This window comes from Gobius niger, assembly GCF_951799975.1.
Source record: "Gobius niger genome assembly, chromosome: 4".
Lineage (NCBI taxonomy): Eukaryota > Metazoa > Chordata > Actinopteri > Gobiiformes > Gobiidae > Gobius > Gobius niger.
Window position 1 is genome coordinate 17,211,598 of NC_136855.1, and position 19,073 is coordinate 17,230,670.

General features: G+C 40.1%; 6 protein-coding genes across 8 annotated transcripts in view; 4 read left to right on the forward strand and 2 right to left on the reverse strand.

Annotated features, from left to right (window-relative positions):
• The window catches only part of tpp2 (tripeptidyl peptidase 2), a 161,841-nt gene that overhangs the window by 36,760 nt on the left and 106,008 nt on the right, over positions 1-19,073 (forward strand). The window lies entirely within an intron of this gene.
• On the reverse strand, positions 300-8,237 carry ercc5 (excision repair cross-complementation group 5). 3 transcript variants are annotated; one of them, XM_079555726.1, is made up of 15 exons: positions 8,031-8,237; positions 7,757-7,932; positions 7,549-7,664; positions 7,360-7,461; positions 6,783-6,840; positions 6,556-6,699; positions 6,281-6,482; positions 5,258-6,175; positions 4,933-5,174; positions 4,467-4,583; positions 3,221-3,434; positions 2,348-2,492; positions 1,610-1,812; positions 1,453-1,535; positions 300-827 (listed from the first exon to the last, which is right to left on the reverse strand). In XM_079555726.1, exons 1-15 carry the CDS (start codon positions 8,116-8,118, stop codon positions 312-314), a joined length of 3,324 nt encoding a protein of 1,107 aa, XP_079411852.1. In that variant the 5' UTR covers positions 8,119-8,237; the 3' UTR covers positions 300-311. The 3 variants fall into 3 exon arrangements, with proteins under 3 accessions (XP_079411852.1, XP_079411851.1, XP_079411853.1); XM_079555725.1 differs by having other exon boundaries at positions 4,467-4,586; XM_079555727.1 differs by lacking the exons at positions 7,757-7,932; positions 8,031-8,237 and having other exon boundaries at positions 4,467-4,586; positions 7,553-7,661.
• Positions 9,035-11,641, forward strand: blzf1 (basic leucine zipper nuclear factor 1). Its single transcript, XM_079555896.1, has 6 exons — positions 9,035-9,101; positions 9,246-9,709; positions 10,065-10,264; positions 10,351-10,479; positions 10,911-11,133; positions 11,217-11,641. The coding sequence occupies exons 1-6, from the start codon at positions 9,083-9,085 to the stop codon at positions 11,397-11,399; spliced, it is 1,218 nt and encodes a 405-aa protein (XP_079412022.1). The 5' UTR covers positions 9,035-9,082; the 3' UTR covers positions 11,400-11,641.
• trmt10c (tRNA methyltransferase 10C, mitochondrial RNase P subunit) lies at positions 11,660-13,693 on the reverse strand. Its single transcript, XM_079555895.1, has one exon. The coding sequence runs from the start codon at positions 13,623-13,625 to the stop codon at positions 12,237-12,239; it is 1,389 nt and encodes a 462-aa protein (XP_079412021.1). The 5' UTR covers positions 13,626-13,693; the 3' UTR covers positions 11,660-12,236.
• Positions 13,904-14,850, forward strand: txnl4b (thioredoxin-like 4B). The gene is made up of 3 exons (XM_079555316.1): positions 13,904-14,086; positions 14,161-14,312; positions 14,572-14,850. The coding sequence occupies exons 1-3, from the start codon at positions 13,955-13,957 to the stop codon at positions 14,735-14,737; spliced, it is 450 nt and encodes a 149-aa protein (XP_079411442.1). The 5' UTR covers positions 13,904-13,954; the 3' UTR covers positions 14,738-14,850.
• mrpl16 (mitochondrial ribosomal protein L16) lies at positions 15,949-19,031 on the forward strand. Its single transcript, XM_079555795.1, has 5 exons — positions 15,949-16,152; positions 16,287-16,358; positions 16,837-16,985; positions 18,076-18,369; positions 18,463-19,031. The coding sequence occupies exons 1-5, from the start codon at positions 16,092-16,094 to the stop codon at positions 18,652-18,654; spliced, it is 768 nt and encodes a 255-aa protein (XP_079411921.1). The 5' UTR covers positions 15,949-16,091; the 3' UTR covers positions 18,655-19,031.

Below are 19,073 nucleotides of genomic sequence, written 5' to 3' on the forward strand. Positions count from 1 at the left end.
ATTGAATTCATAAAGACTGACTATACACTTTATAATTCAATCCACCTGTGGAAAGGATAGTTCACATGTAATCAGTCTATAAGGGGTCACAAAGATCAATATGTGCTGATCCCAAGCCTAGATAAATTTAGACCTGTGCCAGAGGACATATAATGCAGTCATCAAATGTGAAATTGCCTGATTTCTAGACGGCAGACAATTTATAACATAATACAGTAATTGGTTGGTTAATGCATTTGATACAACTGGTCGAAACTGGTCTGAAATCTTGAATTTTTTCATTTCTTACTTTCCTACCAAATCTTATATGTTTACTTCTTTTTTCCCTTTGCGTTGGCTCTGCCTCTTCCCCTCGCTCTCGTAGCACCACGTCCTCTTCTACTTCCTTCAAACACCGATTTAGCAATGACCATTGCAACTTTCCCATCACCATCACTGTCCTCGGAGCTACTACTGCTGCTCCTCCTTCTCTGTGTGGCTTTCTGTGGTGTGGCCTTTTCCGTTTTAGGCTTAACACAGCTCTCTTTGCCATTGCTCATATTGTCTTTTAAAGGTAAACTGGTTTGTGTAACTTGTGACCCAAGAAATCCCCCTCCCGCTGCCAGTGTCCGCTGGTCTTTGCCTGGAGTCTGTGTGGGGCTGGAGGAGCTGCTCTTCTTAGATTTGGTTGGAGAGATTGCTTCTTCTTCACTGTCGTCTCCCTCCTCCCCCCCTCCCTCTCTTTCCTTTCGCTTCATGCATGTGACCACACGTTTAAGTCTCTGGCTGCGAATCGCCTGTTTCTCGTGGCGCTCCATCCGGAAGAAAGAGTCAATCCTCAACTGCGTCTAAGAAAATGGTCATAAACAGCTTTTAAAATTACAATGTTAATTCATGTCTTCAAACTCATTCACATTTCTCGTTAGGAAAGATGGAGCCAGGCTGAATAACTTTGTACGGCTGCTTCATGCTTTCATTCTGCTTCCATCAGGCAGGCGCTATAAAGTTCCCACTGCCCACAAAAACATATACAACAAGTCATTTGTTCCAAAGAAAATCACCACCATGAATAGCCACATAAGTGTTCTGTAGTTAATTTTTGTCATGTGGTTTGCAAATGTGCCGTAGGATTTTATTAATGTGTGTTGTTTGCTTGAGTTGTTTGCTGTCAAAGAAGGACAATGGACTCAATGGACCACGCAAGAAAATATTTGAATACCACCAGATCTACACCAGTTCTCTATTATGGACTATACCTGTTCCAATCAGGTATGAACAAGGATTAAACTTTGCTTAATTAGCTCCAAATCAGGACTAACCCCAAAACCAAGTACAAACCACAGACTGAGAACTACTGAGAACTAAGTAGGCTTGTGTCCGCCAGCCCATAGATCAAAACCCTTGCGTACCTAAAACTACATGTTGTCCTGATTTAATGCAAAGACCATTTTCCCACAGTCCACTGTCTCATACCTGCTGCATGTTGAGCTGCTTCATCACCGGCTGAAGGGTCTCCTCAGTTTTGCGACTGGTCCAACCAAACCGGCTCAAACAAAATGTATGAAAGCAGTCAAGGAGTTCAACACTTCCCAATGAGACCCAATGCATTTGCTTTTACATGTGTAAGGATATTCTTTGATCATGTCGAGTTGTGGACGTCCCCAACTGAAGGAGCTCTCTGATTGGTCAACAGCAGGTTCTAAATAGGCCTGAGCCACAGAGGGGTTTGGGAATCCAGGCTGCAGTTTCAGTTTGCGAATTTTCTTCTTCACTTTTGTGTCTTTGGGGTTGTCAGTCAGTCGCTTTTTCTCTTGAGCCTCTGTCCACCATTTACTGTGGGTATAATCAATAACATCATCAAATAGATTAAAACCACACTGCTTTCCAGGTTAGATGTTGCAGCGTTACAAGAGTAACTACACTGTGAGAAAACGGTGAAACCTAAACAAACATGCCAGTGAAAAGCAAACTCCTAATGATCAGCTATTTTTACATTGGTTTATCAAAATAAAGCATATGGAATTTATCAAAACCTATTTGTTTTCTTGTATTCAAAACAACGTCTTCTGGTGTCTGAGAAGAGGTGCCGGTAAATACACTCTCACACACAGTCTCATTCTTGTAAATTTTATTGCTGCAACGTTGCAGTCTTCTACGCACCAGCCGCCTTCCGGGTTTGCAGAGTCTTTCCTTGTAACTTACTAATAATAACACCCATAGTGAAACTAATGCTTGCATTTTGATGATTGTATAAAATTAAAGGTAGCAATTACTGGGTGAAATCTTTCACAGTACGGCTTTAAAGGTTGAATTTAGTCAATGCTCATTTCATCTAATGCAGTTAAAAAACATATCACTTGAACATTACTTTAACTGTATGAGTGGCTCTAGTCCTGGACCAGGGAACTCGTTAAGGATCTCCATCCCAGTCACATATCCGACCCCCGGGACGCCCTCTGTGTAGTCACTCCCCAAAAGATAGGCCAAGTTTATGAGCTTAGTTCTGTCCAGACCTAGAAAAGAGAACACATTTATATCACATTTACACTAAGTAAGAACATTAGTAGACGTAGAGATCAAAGCATTTATGAAAACCCCCTTCATTTATTCAAGGTTGGGGTCAGGATACAAGCATTTGACTCTCTGTATGCTACCTAAGTTCATAGTAACATATACTATATTTCCAAAAGTATTTGGTCACCCATAGTCTGCAGAGGTCACCAATATTCTCTAGTGAATCAATACAGGCCACCGAACTGAATGTGGCCTTCAGTTTAGCTCAAGAACATGGAATGAGTTTCCATGGCCAGGCATGCAATCATGCCTGGCAATCAATCAATACATCACAAAGTGCAATGCAAAAGCGTGCAGTGATGTAAAGCACGCTGCCACTGGACTCTAGAGTGGAGACACGCTATCTGAATGATCCTCTCCATCTGGCAATCTGATGGATGAGTCTGGGTTTTAGTGCATATATTTCCACATACGTATCATGCCGTACAGGTGGGCGTTATGAGTCACTTGTATTGTGAGTGTGGTTTCTGTTTTATGCAGCTGACAAGTGGATTAACCAATTACAGTAGAGTATGAACTCTTAGAGGAAGCAGATATCTCTAGTTACATGATAGACACATTGCACAACTAACCTTAATGATAATCAAAAAACGTGATATAAGTTGTTATGAGGTGCCATTTTCCCACCCCCACCCATCAAATCTGTAGCACTGCAACTCCTACTCACCAAGTTGGTTTTGCAGATCACTGAACTGATAATGCTCCACATATTTATTTTGGCTGAAGAAATTTCTGAAGACGTGTCGCCCTCCGAACAGCCAAACATCCGAGTCATCTGTGATGGTCCCATGCGTGTGATCAGCGTGGTCCAGAACCGCACACTGAGCCTCTGCTTCCATCGGGGCGATCAAGTACGGGACCCCAAACAGACGCAGCAGCTCCTGCAGGACAATATTATAGAGCAGCAAATCAATCAGTTAGGGTCAGAAAGAATAAATATTAGCCATGAAAACCCCCCCATGTTTGAACTCTTTTAGACCAATGTTTCCTGGACAGTCTTACAGGGACTCCAGGGGGTACGTGGGTAAGTTACTTTGGAAGTATTCACATAAAAAAGACTGAAGGCTATTTGCATATAAATCTTTATGAGGGTAGAATGTTTTGGGAGGATTTTCAAATATACATATTTTGAACATACAGTAAGAACATACAGTAAGTTACCTTTGTAAAAATGTCACCAAAACTCAAATTAGGAGGTACTTGCATTACACAAAGGTATAGCACGTGCTTGAGACAAAAAGAGTTAACAGGAAACCACTGTTTTAGACAAATATTAAATCTACTCCAAAGTATTTTTGCCATTTGAAACATTTCAAAGATAAAAGATGAAATCAAAAACAAGCAAAAAGAGCAACACACACTCATTGATAAACTGGAACTGTCCTGCCATGTCCCCTTGTGGCTGAGCAGCCTCTAACATTTGAAAAGTGAGAGTAATTAGAAATGCAATCAAATACTTTACAGCACTAGTTATACAGATGTTAGAAAAACTGTCAAAATGCCTATATCATTAGCAGCAAATCTTCAAAACAGATCAGGTAACCCATGGGGAAGATAATGATATGCCCCTTGAGATCATAGTTGTGAAAGTTGTTTAAAGATGCACAGTAGGGCAACAGTTTCACACTGAGCTAAGATTGTGAAATAGATCCGACCGCACACCAACATTCTGTGAAAGTTTGGCACAGAGACGAAAGAGAACATAATCCCTTAAGTAGGAGTCCTCAGCTGTTATCAGTCCTCACCAAAGCTCACACATGCCTGTATTTATACACGCACATTTGTTTGTAGGTACAGTTTTATTATGTTTTTACTCAACTGGTTATGTGCAACACCATCTGAAGAAGGCCCACAATCATTTTAACATCGCGAGAGCATTTGGCCTTCTTTTGGTTAATACATTCTTCTCTTACCTGGCTTTCCAAACACATTTGTCCCGTGACTGTATTGGCCATTCGCTCCTGCTGCTGCTTCTGCTCCGTCAGTCGGTTCTGCTGCACCTGGAGTGAGCTCTCCAGCGCCTCCAACTCCTCCTACCACACAAAGCACACGCACTGATTCCAATTCACATCAAGCGGTTGCTGTAATCGAGTCTTGATTTGTTTAATCTGTCTCAGTCTGAGTCCAAGTTGAGTCACTGTCACCTAAAATGTAATTCCAAGTCACAAATGTCTTAATATGTCTACCTGGTTTAACCCAAATTCTATAGATTCAGAAAGGGAATCTTGTCCTCATAGTAATAAAGTGATCAATCTGAATTGTTTATGTGTCACTGTCAAATCATTTTCTGCCCCCACTAAACTCTAGAGGCTTTATTTGTAACTGCATTGCAATCATAATAAATGCAAAAGTAGTGAAATAGACAACAAAGAGACTAACCACATCCAACTGGTCCCATTCATTTGACACAGAAGGCTGCGTTTCTGTTATATCCTTCATCTCCATCTCTTCTTGCTTTTGTGTTTTCTCTTCCGATTCCTCAGATCTCGACACATGCGCTGGTTCGCTGGTGGTTTCTGTCAAACTCTCATCAAGAGTTTCTTCTTCGTTGGTCTTTTCATCTGACGATTCATTCTCTCGAACTGAACTGTCTTCTTCTTCTGAGACGTCAACAAAGCTTTCTGTAAACAAACAAAAAGGTGTAATAGTTGAAATAGCAAAATTGTGACTTTGTTTTGAAGTAAAAGCTACATCAGATCTTTACCTTCTGATTCGCTCTGCTCCTTTTCTTCTGGCTTTCTAAAAACGTTCATGTCTTCTTGATTGGTGGACTTCATTATCATCAATTCTGGTATTATAGATTGTGAAGATCTGTTATTACAAGGGCTTTTCGACTCATCTGTGAGAACAACAGCTTCCCCATTTGATGCATTTGTCTCACTTATCCCCGAAATGTCACTGTTGCTACCAATTTCTTTAATAGTAGGTAATGTACAATTTCTCTGCATTTTTGGTGGAAAAAATTGTTCCCCAGACTTCTCAGGCAGTCCACAAGGCAGCGCTGCAGATCGGAGTGATTTGTTTCTTTGTGCCAATACGTCTTCCATCTCATCATCTGAACTACTCATCAATAAACTGTCTTTTATATCCAAGACATTGCCGTCCGGCCTTTCAAAAATTTTACATTGTAAATTTGAATTAACAACCACTTGACTTGACTCCGCCTCTTCATCTGAGCTACTAATAATCACTTGCGGAACCGATTGTTGGTCATAAGATTTGGTTGAACTTTTAAATTCATCCATGTCATTTTCCTCTTTGGCCATAGCTTGTTGAATCGCGAGCAAGGTGCGCGGGGACACACGGCCATCCCCGTTATCATGATCATCATCCTCATCCGAGTTGTCCTCCAGAGCCGCTTGAATAGCTTTGAGAGTCCGTGGTGAAGGCGGTGCTGCTTGGTCTTTTGCATTGTCTGGCATAGGGGCAAGGGGTTTTTGGTCTTTAGTTTTGTCTTGAGTCACAGGACCCTGTTGTTTGTCCTCCTCATCACAGACGGGGCGCCAGAGAGGTTCAGGTTTGTCAGAGGCTTGGCTCCGGACGCCGGAAAGAAAGCTCCCGGACCAAGGTGCTGCCGCTGGTTGTGGTTGACTCAGTGAGGCTTTCTCTTTTTTGGGGGCACCTGTGAAGTAAATCTGTTTCATGAGTTGATTGAGACACGTGTACTTTTTAAAATCTGTTCCTCATCTATAGAGAAATAATAAAATATAGTGATATTTACTGGTACCTTTTATCAGGATGTAGTGGGAGTTGTCCTCTGAGACCAGCCTTTTTGCCTCTACATCGTGACTCTGTTGATCCCCGTAAAGCTGAGGGGCACCGCCTGCACTGCGCTCACTCATCTCCTTTTCCACTCCCACCAAACGCTGGTTCAACTTATTCCTCTGCAGCAAACCGGCCAGTTGGTACTGTGAGAAGTCTCCAGATTGCTACGAAAATGAAGATAGAAGTTCATTGTTTTGAGAAATAAACAGAGCCTTGTGAAAGTTAATGTGCAAATACCTCAGGAGGCTTTTGGTACATGGTGCGGCGTCTTTTAGAAAACTCTTTCATTTCCTTCAGCATCTCATGTTTCATTTCAGGGGGGAGACTGGCAAACTCTTCTGAATTGATGTCCATGGAGTTGGGGTTTGCATAAAAATCATCCTTAAAAGGTTCAAAGCAAAAAGGAGATATGGAAATATAATATGTTGTCTCTAATCATTCAAAAATGAAATAGAAATTAATACCTGGTATGAGGAGATGGCAGTTGCTTCACCCAAAGATTCTTCATCGTCTTCTTCGGAGCTGTAAGAACACAATATTACAAATAGAGCTGAAACAACTAATCGATTAATCGACAACTAATCGATTACTAAAATAGTTGTCAATTATTTCAGTAATCGATTAATCGTTTTCTAGTGAACACAGACTAAAATAGAGCAAAAAAGACATGACAATTATGTATTTTGGATGAAAACCTACTTTTTTTTTTAAAGTGAGTGTCTGCAGTGTTTTGTACATCGTAAATTTCATAAATATCTGTCTTTGCCTCATCCAATCAGAAAGCAGAATTAGCACAAAGAGCCTCCTACAAATGTATACTTTAAGTTTACATGTCCTCAAGCGGCACCACTTTAGCTTCATGTGGTCAAAAAATGGAAAAAAATACAATTTCCATGCACCTTTCACAGCCAAGCGATTAATCGATTAAGCATGAAAATAACTGGTAGATAAATCGATTATCAAAATAATCGTTAGCTGCAGCCCTAATTACAAATAAAAAAACAATTAAATGTTCAAGTTAACTGGTGGTGAGCTCATTACCTGCTTTCCTCTTTCTCCTCTGCAGCAGGGAGAGCTGGAAGAACATACATGTCATCCACTTCATCTCTCCGCACACTGGAGAGGCTTGGTAACGGCTCCTGACTGGGGAACAGAAGTACATGATATAATAATATGTGCAGTTAAGCCATAGGTTATAACAACAAACAGAAAACCAATAAGACGTTTTACCTACGATCTCCAAGTGCCGCTTTCAGGGCTTGCCTCTTCAGAAAGGTCCTGAGGAGTGTCTCATTGGTTTGTTTGGCCTCCCGACTGAGCTCCTCTTTCCTCTGTCTTCTCAGAGCCTAATGGAAGGACAAATACAAGTTTTAAGCATTATATGATTCACTTACTGTGCTATTTATAATCTGATAAATGAGGCCATAGATGGACCTACCAGAGTCTGTTTCTTGAGCAGAGGTGCATCTCCATCAAACACAAACACTGGCCTGATGCGGAAGAACAGCAGCTTACAGATTCGATGAAAGAGAGTGAGCAGGTGGGCGTTTTGAACACTGTTGCCATCCCTGTCCCTCACACCCTTCACTGCCTGGTTCAGCCAAATACTGATGTCTAGAAAGCTATCGTTAAGGTTGATGCACAACAAAGTACGTACATCTCACTGAAAGGTATGATGGCATGTCAATAAAGAAACATTTTATAAAGGATACCAACAGCAAGGATCTTCCCCTCCAGTGTTTCTGGGTTGATGGGTTTCCCTGTGCTTTCCAGTAATCGCCAAAGTCCGTGCACTCCCATATTACATCAATCTTCTTGCTAATTCACAACAGCAAAACTAAGTGCGTGTGGTTATATGATTAGATCGCATAATAGGGCCCTGAAATGCCAGAATTAGTTACAAAAGTTGCAACCAAACAACGGAGTGCTCACTGTATTATGTTCCGTGCATCCATCGTTCTCGCAAAGGTTCCGCTGGAGGCAAAGTTTAATAATAATAAATATTCAAAATAGTATTCGGCCAAACACATTATCTTACTGGGCCTAGGCCAGAATAAAAATGCAGAGAAACATGAATAAAGAAACATAGTAACTTGCCTTTTTCGTAATCAATGGGGAAACAACTTGTTGGAGTACAACAGCCCTTTGTTTTGTTTTCAAGGCAATTAATGATATAACCTAAAACCATAGATATGATATACAAAACAAGTGAACTTATAATCCTGTCAATTTATACCAAAAATAAATTATAATAAATGAAATAAATACTCGTCAAAGATATTTCTTGTTCAGGGCCAGCGAGAGTGATTGTACATGACCGGAAATTGTACCTGACAAAATCTACCCAGGGTCAATATGACGTCTGTTGACGTTGACGCCAGCGATATCCGGTGACTGTAAAAAGAAGCTTAGGGTTTCTTTTTCGAAGAAGTGTTTGAGGTATGTTTTGTCAAAATACGACTTAAATATGTATAATTATTGTAAAAGCGAAGTACCCCATGTTCTTAAAATCGTATCATATTTAATACCGTTTTTTTTACCTCCGAAATCTAGCTGGTTTTAAACAATCCTCCGCTAATCTGGCTACACATCATATTTGCCATTGTTATCACACCACGTTATCAGTTTGCCCTTTGACTGGCGGTCTTCGTTGTTCTTTTTGTAAACACTGCGATATAAATGTTAATACAGGCTTTACTTTGCTCCTCGCAGGTTACATGAAGGTCTGGACATAAACATTCAAACATTGGTCACTATCGCCACCATGACGACTGCTGTGAGGGGTATGTGTTTATCATCCATCCATATAGCAAGGAAGGATGCATAAGACTTACTTACAATGTTATAAAGTATTGGATAGGTTAAACCTATAATATTGTGTAATACTGATTTAGTTCATCAGTATTGTTTTTATTTTGTTTTCACAGCGTCTGCCCATGTGCCTGTCAGAGGCCCAGGGGATGGCATGGAAACAGAAAAACCAAAAGCCTTAATTGAAGTTGGCAAAGGCAAACCGCCATCACCAAGTCCATCTAATGTCCCCCTTCTGAAAGTGGCCAGCCCAAAACGTTGCCCAAAGTCCACTCTTTCATCCCCCCCAGTCACCCCTCAGCCTCCCGGAGTGCTCCATCTGGGTAAGGTAAACCGAGAGGCGTGTACTGAGGTTGAAGCTATAAGAATTGTGGTGCCTCGAGCTGCGATAACTAGAAGCAGTTACAAGAACCCTGCAGAAGCCAAAGGAGAGTCTGGACAACAGGGAGAGGAGCAGGGGTCCCATCCGTTGCCGTTGGTGGAGGACTGGAAAATACAACTGGAAAAACTAGAGAACTCTGAACGAAGACTCCTCCAGGACAAGGAGGGACTGTCTAATCAGCTACGTGTGCAAACAGAGGTAAGCATTATGTAAACAGAAACATTCAGGATTTGCAGGTTTGAAATACAGCTACTCATTCAAAGGTATCGTACAGGTGTTATAAACGTGATAAGATGAGTTATTGGGTATTTGTAAACCGTTGTTATCTGAAAAGATAAGCATTTCATACTGTATATTTAATACTATTGTTAAAGTTGAAATCATTTATGTGATTTCTATTCACACATTATTCACACTTATCTTTGTTTGATGATCATTACCATTTTACTAAATATGACCACTTTACATTAACCATTTTAATTTTAGAGGACAAATTACCCGATGGGACAATCAATTATTCCTTATCCTTAAAAATGGCTTCTTTGTTTATTAGGTGAACCGTGAATTAAAGAAGCTGCTGGTGGCCTCAGTGGGTGATGATCTGCAATACCAGTTTGAGAGATTGGCTCGAGAGAAGAACCAGCTGATTTTAGAGAACGAGGCTTTGGGAAGATGCCTGTCTCATACCACGGAGCAGCTGGAACGAATGAGCATCCAATGTGACGTATGGAGGAGCAAGTTCCTCGCTAGCAGGTACAACTGTTCAAGTATGCACTGTTGTCAACAGGGTAGAAATAGCAGCTTTAGAGTATATGCTCAGTAAGTATTGTTTTCTTCAGGGTGATGGCTGAGGAGCTGACCAATGCCAGAGTGGCTCTGCAGAGACAGACCAGAGAAGCCCAAGGAGCGATTCAAGATCTGCTCCTGGAAAGGGATGAGTTCTCCAGAGAAATGATGCAAACTCACAGGTAACATGGTTTCATTGTGTTGATTCATAAGTTCTAGAGCAAAGGTGGCGAACATGCATGCGGCTCTTGGCCAATGAGAGTAACAGGCTGGTTAGACCAGAATGATTCCCCTCTATATTTTTTTATACAGAGGGGAATTACCCGCTGGTACAGTGGGGAGTCTGGTTCCCAGGCTATGAAAGTAAGGCTCTTTGCCTGATTGTTGCATATTTCAGAAACTCGCTCAAAAATCCAATTGTCGTTCGATAGTTTATTCAATTATCTTGGCGAGGAATAAAATTCCTATTCCTAAGATTCTATTTATGTTAACACATAAAATACAAATCTACAAAGAAAAAATTAGGCCCACACAGAAAAATCATAGACTCCTTGCAGTTCTGAAGATGAGTGTTTAGAGATGGTTAACATGTTTATTTTGGTCTAATGCACAGATCACTTGAGCAGCTCTTAGTGTCCCTCCAATGGGGCAGACAGCAGACGTACTACCCCAGTGCACAGCCCCACAGCACCGGAGAACTGGCTGCAGCAAACTACAAACTTGCGGACGCTATCAACTCTCACCTGCTCGGAAACACAAGCAGCACTGCTGCCAAGGGCAGTAGCACAAACGCTGAACAACTGTGCAGCACACCAGCAGAGAAAATGGCAGTGAAGGTACTTAAAATTTACGAGTTAACTAAAACATCATTTATAAAACCTTAATGTTCTCGACATTGACAGAATACTTTTTGAAATAGGTACTGAAGATTCTGGACCCAATCTCCCATTCCGAAGAAAAGACAGATCCACCCCTGAATGACAACTCATCAAACTTTATAAATAATAAGAAGAGCATAGGCAGATTTCACCCATATACTCGATATGAAAACATAACTTTCAACTGCTGTGAGCGTTGCACTGGGGACATTGTGGTGCTTTAGGACACATGTTGGACTGCCATCTGCAGCTGTAGAGCTTTAAAATCCATATCAAATTATCTCTTTTGTGATTTTTGACCAGACTTTAAATGCCTCTCTGACTTCAGATGTCAATTTATTAAAAGTAACCGAAAACGGTTGTAGAGAAGGGTTGTTAAGACTAGTACATTTCTCTCAACAACCAGTACTGATGACAATTTAAACAATCCTTTGCTACGAAGGATAACTCCGGTACGATTGAAAACCTAACTAACAGAAAAAAATCTTTTGCTACCGATGATAATACATGTTATCATGTATTGGTGAGGAAATATTTGGAATAATATGCAAGACAAGTGTTGCATTAAAGAATAATGTGTTCTTATTTATACTTGATCTTTGAAGCTGCTGTTAATAGATTTTTTTGTACTAGTATAAATGATGTCATTGTTAGGTGATGCTATAATTTGAGGGCCTCTTGCCTTCATCTTAGCTGCTAACAAAACAAGTGTTGGACCATGGCTAATTGCACGGATACAAGGCGTATCCAATTTCTTGCTCTGATGGGAAGATATTCTCAAGGGTTTTTCTTGCAGTGTTTAAAGAACTATGAAAAAAACATGCCCATGCCATTGAAATGTTTTTGAATATTTATGTTAAACCAAACTTGCAGACATGTAAAGGTTTTGTATCATCTCATTCAGAAAAACGTTACAGGGGTGACAGTACACATGTTCTTTGAAAATATGAGATTTGCTTTTGATGTTTTTTTTAATGTAAAAATTAAAGCTTTTCAAGCACTTTAACAATTGTTCTTTATCAGTTTATAAGCTGTGCTTCTATGGATATACAACATTGTAGTCACTCTTCATTCCACCAGTTTCCTTTTGTTGCTCGTTTTGTGTTTTCTATATTGGTCTTTGGTCTGTTGGATGTAGGCTTTATATTAGTATTGTTCCGGTTCCTACTATCCAAAGACATGTTTCCATTTTTATGCATATATTCACGTTTATTTATCACCGATTTTGTCTCTTTTTGTTGGCGAGGATGGAAGCCATCATGCTTCCTTGTTGGCACAAACTGCAATGCTTCTTCCCAATTTCCGGTCTGCTTGAGGGTAAGCATAATCCTAATCATCTGATCTAGAGTCAGATTTTTGGCCCCAATCTCCCAATGAAGATATTCATCCAGTGGCAAACGTGCTGTGGCCAGTTTAAGACGTTTTGCATTTGCCAGTGACACTCCAGATTGTATTGAGCGGTCCACCATTCCCCCAATAATGTACACTTTGTTGTGGTCATACGTGCGAAGGACATTTGGAGAGTCTGCAGTGAGATATACAAGTTGTTCACGTGGAAAGAGCTCAACATGCTGCTTGTCAGTGCTAGTTATGAACAAACGATCCCAGGTCTCAGCTCCGTAGCGTTTTACGAGCATCTTTGTATGATAACTATCCGGCTGCAGATTACAGAAGTGTAGATGGTACGGTTCAGTGGCTCGTCTGTTCCACGCTTCCACGTCAATGAGCTGAGACACTGTGTTCTCTATTTCACGTTTTGACATGTTAGCCTCATAGCTCAAGTCGAAAACCAATGGCTGACCAAAAATCATAGCCTGAGCACCCGTCCAAGCCAACAGCTTGTCAAGGGATCTATTCCAAAACTGTAAAATTAGAGAGCTTTTCAGTACGTTTTGATCATCGCTCTCATCTCCTTCCACTTTCTTCTTTTGCTCCAAAAGGACTTCTTTCTCAGCCTTCTTTTTCTCCTGCTTCATCTTTCTGGACAACTTGTGGCCCTCCCTAATGGCCAAATACTTCAGGTACTTTTTCTTCGCAGACTTTGAAGTGAGTTCAGCCAGAGCTTTGAGTTCCTCATCATTGATTTCTTGGGGCACTAGTTTTCCAGCGTGGCTCCACATTGTGACGAGCTCACGGGTGGCTTCAAGTGTCATATTGTCTTCTACATCCTCGCCCTTCTCATCCTTATCACAAACTTGAATGTTTTCCTCCGGAGCCGCGTTCAGTCTCATTACAGATTTCCACTTGTCCAGGTCTATAGTGTCTGGCGCGTCAGACACACGTGGGTTTGCAAGCGGAGCATCGTTCCTGTTTGGGCTTTTTGTGAAGAAATTGACTTTTTGAACAGACAGAAAAGGACTACGTTTCGCCTGTCCTTTTGAAAGACGTGACGCCGGAGGACTCCACTTGCAGAGGACGCACACATTCCGGGCAGTAATGAAACGCAGCATCGTCTTTACATCGGCGGCTGTAAATGCACCCAAGAAAAATACTCGAGTTGCTGAAAGTTAATGCCTACAAAGCTCAACTGTCGAGTGTCGGCAAAGTAGATCGCATTATCGTCTTGAACACTGCCATGCGCTTATATCTTCTTGTTTTATTCCGTGTGTCCAAAAAAGATAGAAAGGTCACGTTGTTTTTGTGCGTCGTTAAATTGAGTCGTAGTGAGACAAGTGACTTCCGTGATTGTCCGGCTGCTGTTTCCGCACGGACGCTTTTCGACGTCGTACCGCACTCACCGCCGCCGCTTATCTTGTTGTTATTCCTGTTTGGAGTGAAAATGAGTTTATTTCTGCCTAAATTATCCTGCAAAAAAGATATCGATGAAGTCATTAAAGGTGTGGCTGAAAAGGTCGTCGTGTTGCGGTTTGGAAGAGACGAGGACTCCGTTTGTCTACAGCTGGATGAGATAGTAAGAAAAGAAAAAAAAAACCTCAACAACAATGACTTTATAACATAACAATAACTTTTCCCCCCCTTTTGCAGCTTTCTAAAACAGCCCACAATCTGAGTAACATGGCGTCCATCTATATTGTTGATGTGGATAAAGCTCCTGTCTACACCAGATATTTTGACATAAGCTACATCCCTTCCACTGTCTTCTTTTTTAATGGCCAGCACATGAAAGTGGACTATGGGTGAGATTGAGATGCTTTGTGTGTCTGCAATTATATATACACTCTCTTTGGTTGGGAATTTATGTATTCTGTGGCATAAAATATCCAATTGTTGTATTCTTATTCTTTCTGCTTAATCTTGTATGGCAGCTTATTGCATTCTGCAATCAACATGTTTGGACATACAGTACAGTTGAATAGCTAGTCCAGATCATGTTGATTAAAGTAAACGTATACTTGACTAAGCGTGCGTTTGTTATGGTGCCTCTTTTTCTTCTAGCTCTCCGGACCATACCAAGTTTGTCGGGAGTTTTAAGACCAAACAAGATTTTATGGACTTGATTGAAGTCATTTTCCGAGGAGCCATGAGAGGGAAGATGATCGTGCAAAGCCCCATAGACCCCATTAATATACCCAAATATGATCTTCTTTATCATGGCATTTAGTACAGACTGTAACTTGTACTGCTGTTGCTATACCGTCAAAGTGCAAATGCTGATGAGTTATTTATAATGTACTTTATGCAATATATTTTAAATGTATTAAGAAATGTTTCCTATGGAAAATGATTGTTGCCATTGCTGATTTTTTTTTTTTTTTATAAACCTGTTTTATTGGCCCCATTAAGACCTGTAAGAGTTTACTTCTGCTGCATTGAGACCCATCCTCCCACCTGTGCCTCTGGGATATATCAGAAGCAGTGAGTGGGCTGGAGACCCATCTATCTTGAGTAGGAATGCCTGTCAATTAGATGAGTGTACCTGTTTTAGGTTTATTGGGTAAACTCATACGTGATCTCACAAAGGTAGTGGTAGTACAGAGTGTAGTGTACAGAACAGGGGCAAGAGGAAACATGACGATTGTAGGGTCACTTTATTTTTTTATAGTGTAGTTTTATTTATTGATATTATTTATACCACACTATTATCTCATGACCAAAACAAAAATTTGATTTGATACAATGAAAAAATGTTCACACCTTTCCAAATCAAAGCAGCATTTTTATTTTGTTTTCCCTCCTAAAACAGCATCCATTCGAGAAAAATCTGCATAAAATGGAATGTCTGTAGATTTGTGTCCCAACAGTGTAATAACAATGACTGGGTGCTTAAACATAAATATAAATTTTGAAATACAATCACTTATTTCACTTATTTATTAATTGATGAACCTTATGTTTGATGCCTTACAAGACCCATCACCTTAATGAGATGAAGAGGACACTTGAGACCACAACATCTCCAGATCAAGAGGATATAGTCCAGGGGATCATCAACCCTTTCTTCAGCCAAGGGCTACTTCAAGAGCTACCACTTAAAAACAAACCCTAAAGACTTATACATACAGTTCACTTATAGGCTATTGACCTCATGTTCTCACAAGAACATCACGTATTTTTAAGAATGGGATTTTAAAAAATTAAGTGTTTTACACCTTAGAAAAAGTCTCAAGGGCTTCTGGGAATGCCCCAAAGTGGTGGTCCTTACATTCCTTTTACCTCCCCATTGATCATATCCTTTGTTTTATTTCTCTTCAAATATTACGCAATTAAATGTTCTCTTTTGTTCCATATGTTCATTCCTATCTGATTTTTATAATATAATACCAAAATGCAAAGACTTGTGACATTAAAACAAACCGGAAGTGGAATCTCCTTCCGCAGGAAGTCTTGTAGCTGCGACCTTGCGCATGGTTATAGCCACTGTAGTTTGAATTGACTCCATAAGGGCTTTTATGGATCTCAGGATGACAGTTTTTTGTTTCTAGCATATAAGGCGATATACAGGGATCACCGAAATAATGATTTCTCTTCTAAAGGCAGCTGTGGGTGGATTGACTGGCGTTTGTGCTCAGAAAACAGGTAACATGTTAGCCGAAGCTGGAGGAATTATGATTACTGCCAGCTGTAATTATCATGTATTATTACGCACATGTGCCACAGCTAGGGTGCATTTGTCTATCTTTCAAATGTTACGAATAATTTTCTTTCCACAGGTTTGTTACAAAGCCAACTCAAAGTAATAACTGCTGGGCTCAAGACTTATGAGATCCCTCCAGACTACAGCGGTAAGAACACTTTCAATAGAAATATTAAAATAAATTGGCATATTCTGAAATTCAATTGTGAACCTTTTTCCACTGGACACACGTTTGTCTTTTGTTTTTTAAGATAAATGACTAGTATTTGAAAGCAGAAAGTCTACTGGCTGGTGATAAATGTGTAGTATGCAGTCAAAGAATATCCAAGGCACTCTGTGGTTTCAAAAAAGATTATTAAAAGTCCATTAATAAGACATGGACAAAATTCTTTAAAACCGCCAACGCGTTTCAACAAATGCGTTGACGGTTTCATTTAATACTAATATTGTTGTAAACTGATACACTGTAATATCAATTATAAATCCATTTTTTGCTATGAATCTATCCCTAATGTTTTTATCATTGTGTCACAGCTTCACAAGTCTCTCTAAATGTGTTTTCGCACAATTGACTCAAAATTTTTTTTTTAGATGTATTACTATGTCGCTCTTTTTTTATTCTCCAGATGCATTCTTGCCAGAGAAACCCAAACTCAAGTTCCTGAATAAGGTCCCTAATTGTAAAAAAGCCAAGAAAGAAATGAAACGTCTGCGTGATATTCAAGGTCCAGCGAGAGCGGCAAATACTTTTAAAACGGGACAATATGGTATCGTGGTAAGTTTTTCTTTGATACAGTGGTTCTTAAAGGGACTATACGGAGTTTAAAAATGTTAAAATTAAGTATTTTCCTCCCCCTACATGTTTCAACAATGTCCTAAGGTGTAGAATGAGCACAGACGTGTTCACAACAACTGCCTCTAAAAAACTACACTGTCACTCAGAAAGGTGTTAATTCGGTGCACGAGCTTAATATAGAAGGTGCAGTTACACGTATGACCTGAGGTGGCAGTAGTGAGTATAAATGGCTAACTTGCATCTAGCCCCTTTAAATTTTTAATATAAAATGCCACCTAAGGAATAATTCGGATATCTAAATTCCACCAGATCTAAATCAGGTCAAATTTGTACTGAATCGGTACCAAACAACATTTAACATAGGAAACTATGACTACAATATAAATAATACAATTCTCAAATTAAACAAAGACTAGAACTGTATAGGAGCCTGAGTTTGATAAAAACTGCTCTAATTACCTAGCCTGGCTATCGCCAGACAAAAAAATCACAAGTGATATTTAGTCTGGGGACCACCAAATAATTTTCTCATAGGAGAGGTGTGGTTTACGATCGTCCATAGCCGTTTATTGGGCGCTACAAATGTCTATCATGCGTCTGCACGTAGCCATGGCCAATTGTATCATCGTTTCCGATCACGTATGACGTACCTGCTGTAAACTTTTGCGCGAAACTATTTAGAACACGGACTAAAGCTTGATCAAAATATGGCGTCGCTACTGTCATGTTGGATCTGTAAATAAACTAAAAAAAAAAAAAAAAAAAAGGGTTTTATCCGTAAACAAACTACAAGCTTCTGTACGTCAAATTGTGTGTCATCGTCTTGCCGTCCCTCCTCATTCTGCGATTGGTTCCCAAATCCATGCGAAGATTTCGGCCATGGTCCCCAGGCAGTTGTGCAGTTTGAAATGATTCGAGCGCACACAGCAGCATGGGTATTCCCAGGCTACTAATTGCCTATATTCACTCACAAATGTGCAATTAGTTTTTTTTCTGTCCTTAAAAGCTATTTGTTAAATTGACTCTTGCACCTAACTACGATCAGTTGTCTTGTATTCTTTCTGTGTAGGCTTTGGGAGGAGGTTATCTTCACTGGGGTCACATGGAGATGATGCGTCTAACCATCAATCGCAAAATGGATCCTAAAACTATGTTTGCCCGATGGCGAATCAATGCACCGTACAAGCCTATCACTCGAAAAGGTCTGGGGCAGCGAATGGGAGGAGGCAAAGGAGCCATTGACCACTATGTAACTCCTGTCCGTTATGGGCGTTTAATAGTAGAAGTAGGTGGAAAAGTAGAAATTGGAGAAGTAGAGCATTTTCTTATAGAAGTGGCAAAGAAACTCCCATTCCCTGCTAAGGTAAAGAATTTTATAATTGTATTGCAAGTGCTTGCTTATGAACGTTTATCAGTAATTTTTAAATTAAGATTTGTTTCTGTGTATTGCCTGCAGGTGGTGAGCAGGGAGAGCCTTGAAGCCATGCACAAAGCGCAAGCAGAGATGGAGCAGAACAACCAGAATCCCTGGACGTTTAAGGACATTGCACGGGGCAATATGATGGGCCTTAGGAAAGTGCTTAGCCCTTTTGACCTGCGCAACCATGGACGATTTACCGGCAAATTTCACCTCCCTGGCAGGGTGTAAATTAATGGACGCAGCACGCAAGGGCCTTCGTAGCACATGTGTAATTTCTTTGTGTTCCTCATGTTCATGTTTTTATCTGCTATGAAAATAAAGGGGGCGAGACATGAAACATTTTTACATGTTGAACTAATATTGACACTGCCACAATCAGAAATGGTTTGCTGCATCTATTTGCTTTATTTGAAAATCTGTAGTAGACACCATTTTATCATCTGAATACATGCTAGATTCTACAAAAACATTTACTGACTCCATTGCCCCCGAAAATCTAAAAAAAGGAAATACGTTCCCTTAAACAAGGCCGGATCAAATAAGTACTGTTTATTGTATTCATATACTTTCAGTGGATTTACCATTAATTAAGAATATTAAAATTGCATTGTTCAACTAAAATGTGAAATTAGAAATATACTGTGAAT

Bases quoted from the DNA above. Each gene is read 5' to 3' on its own strand.
- txnl4b (XM_079555316.1), top strand. From the start codon at position 13,955: ATGAGTTTATTTCTGCCTAAATTATCCTGCAAAAAAGATATCGATGAA. The intron at 14,087-14,160 runs GTAAGAAAAGAA...CCCCTTTTGCAG, and splicing joins GTCTACAGCTGGATGAGATA to CTTTCTAAAACAGCCCACAA. The intron at 14,313-14,571 runs GTGAGATTGAGA...TTTTTCTTCTAG, and splicing joins CACATGAAAGTGGACTATGG to CTCTCCGGACCATACCAAGT.
- ercc5 (XM_079555725.1), bottom strand. From the start codon at position 8,118: ATGGGAGTGCACGGACTTTGGCGATTACTGGAAAGCACAGGGAAACCC. The intron at 7,462-7,548 runs GTAAAACGTCTT...TCTGTTCCCCAG, and splicing joins GCGGCACTTGGAGATCGTAG to TCAGGAGCCGTTACCAAGCC. The intron at 2,493-3,220 runs GTGAGTAGGAGT...TCTCTTTTCTAG, and splicing joins TGATCTGCAAAACCAACTTG to GTCTGGACAGAACTAAGCTC.
- blzf1 (XM_079555896.1), top strand. The intron at 9,710-10,064 runs GTAAGCATTATG...TTTGTTTATTAG, and splicing joins AGCTACGTGTGCAAACAGAG to GTGAACCGTGAATTAAAGAA. The intron at 11,134-11,216 runs GTACTTAAAATT...TTTTTGAAATAG, and splicing joins CAGAGAAAATGGCAGTGAAG to GTACTGAAGATTCTGGACCC.
- mrpl16 (XM_079555795.1), top strand. From the start codon at position 16,092: ATGATTTCTCTTCTAAAGGCAGCTGTGGGTGGATTGACTGGCGTTTGT. The intron at 16,153-16,286 runs GTAACATGTTAG...TTCTTTCCACAG, and splicing joins CGTTTGTGCTCAGAAAACAG to GTTTGTTACAAAGCCAACTC. The intron at 16,986-18,075 runs GTAAGTTTTTCT...CTTTCTGTGTAG, and splicing joins CGGGACAATATGGTATCGTG to GCTTTGGGAGGAGGTTATCT.
- trmt10c (XM_079555895.1), bottom strand. From the start codon at position 13,625: ATGCTGCGTTTCATTACTGCCCGGAATGTGTGCGTCCTCTGCAAGTGG.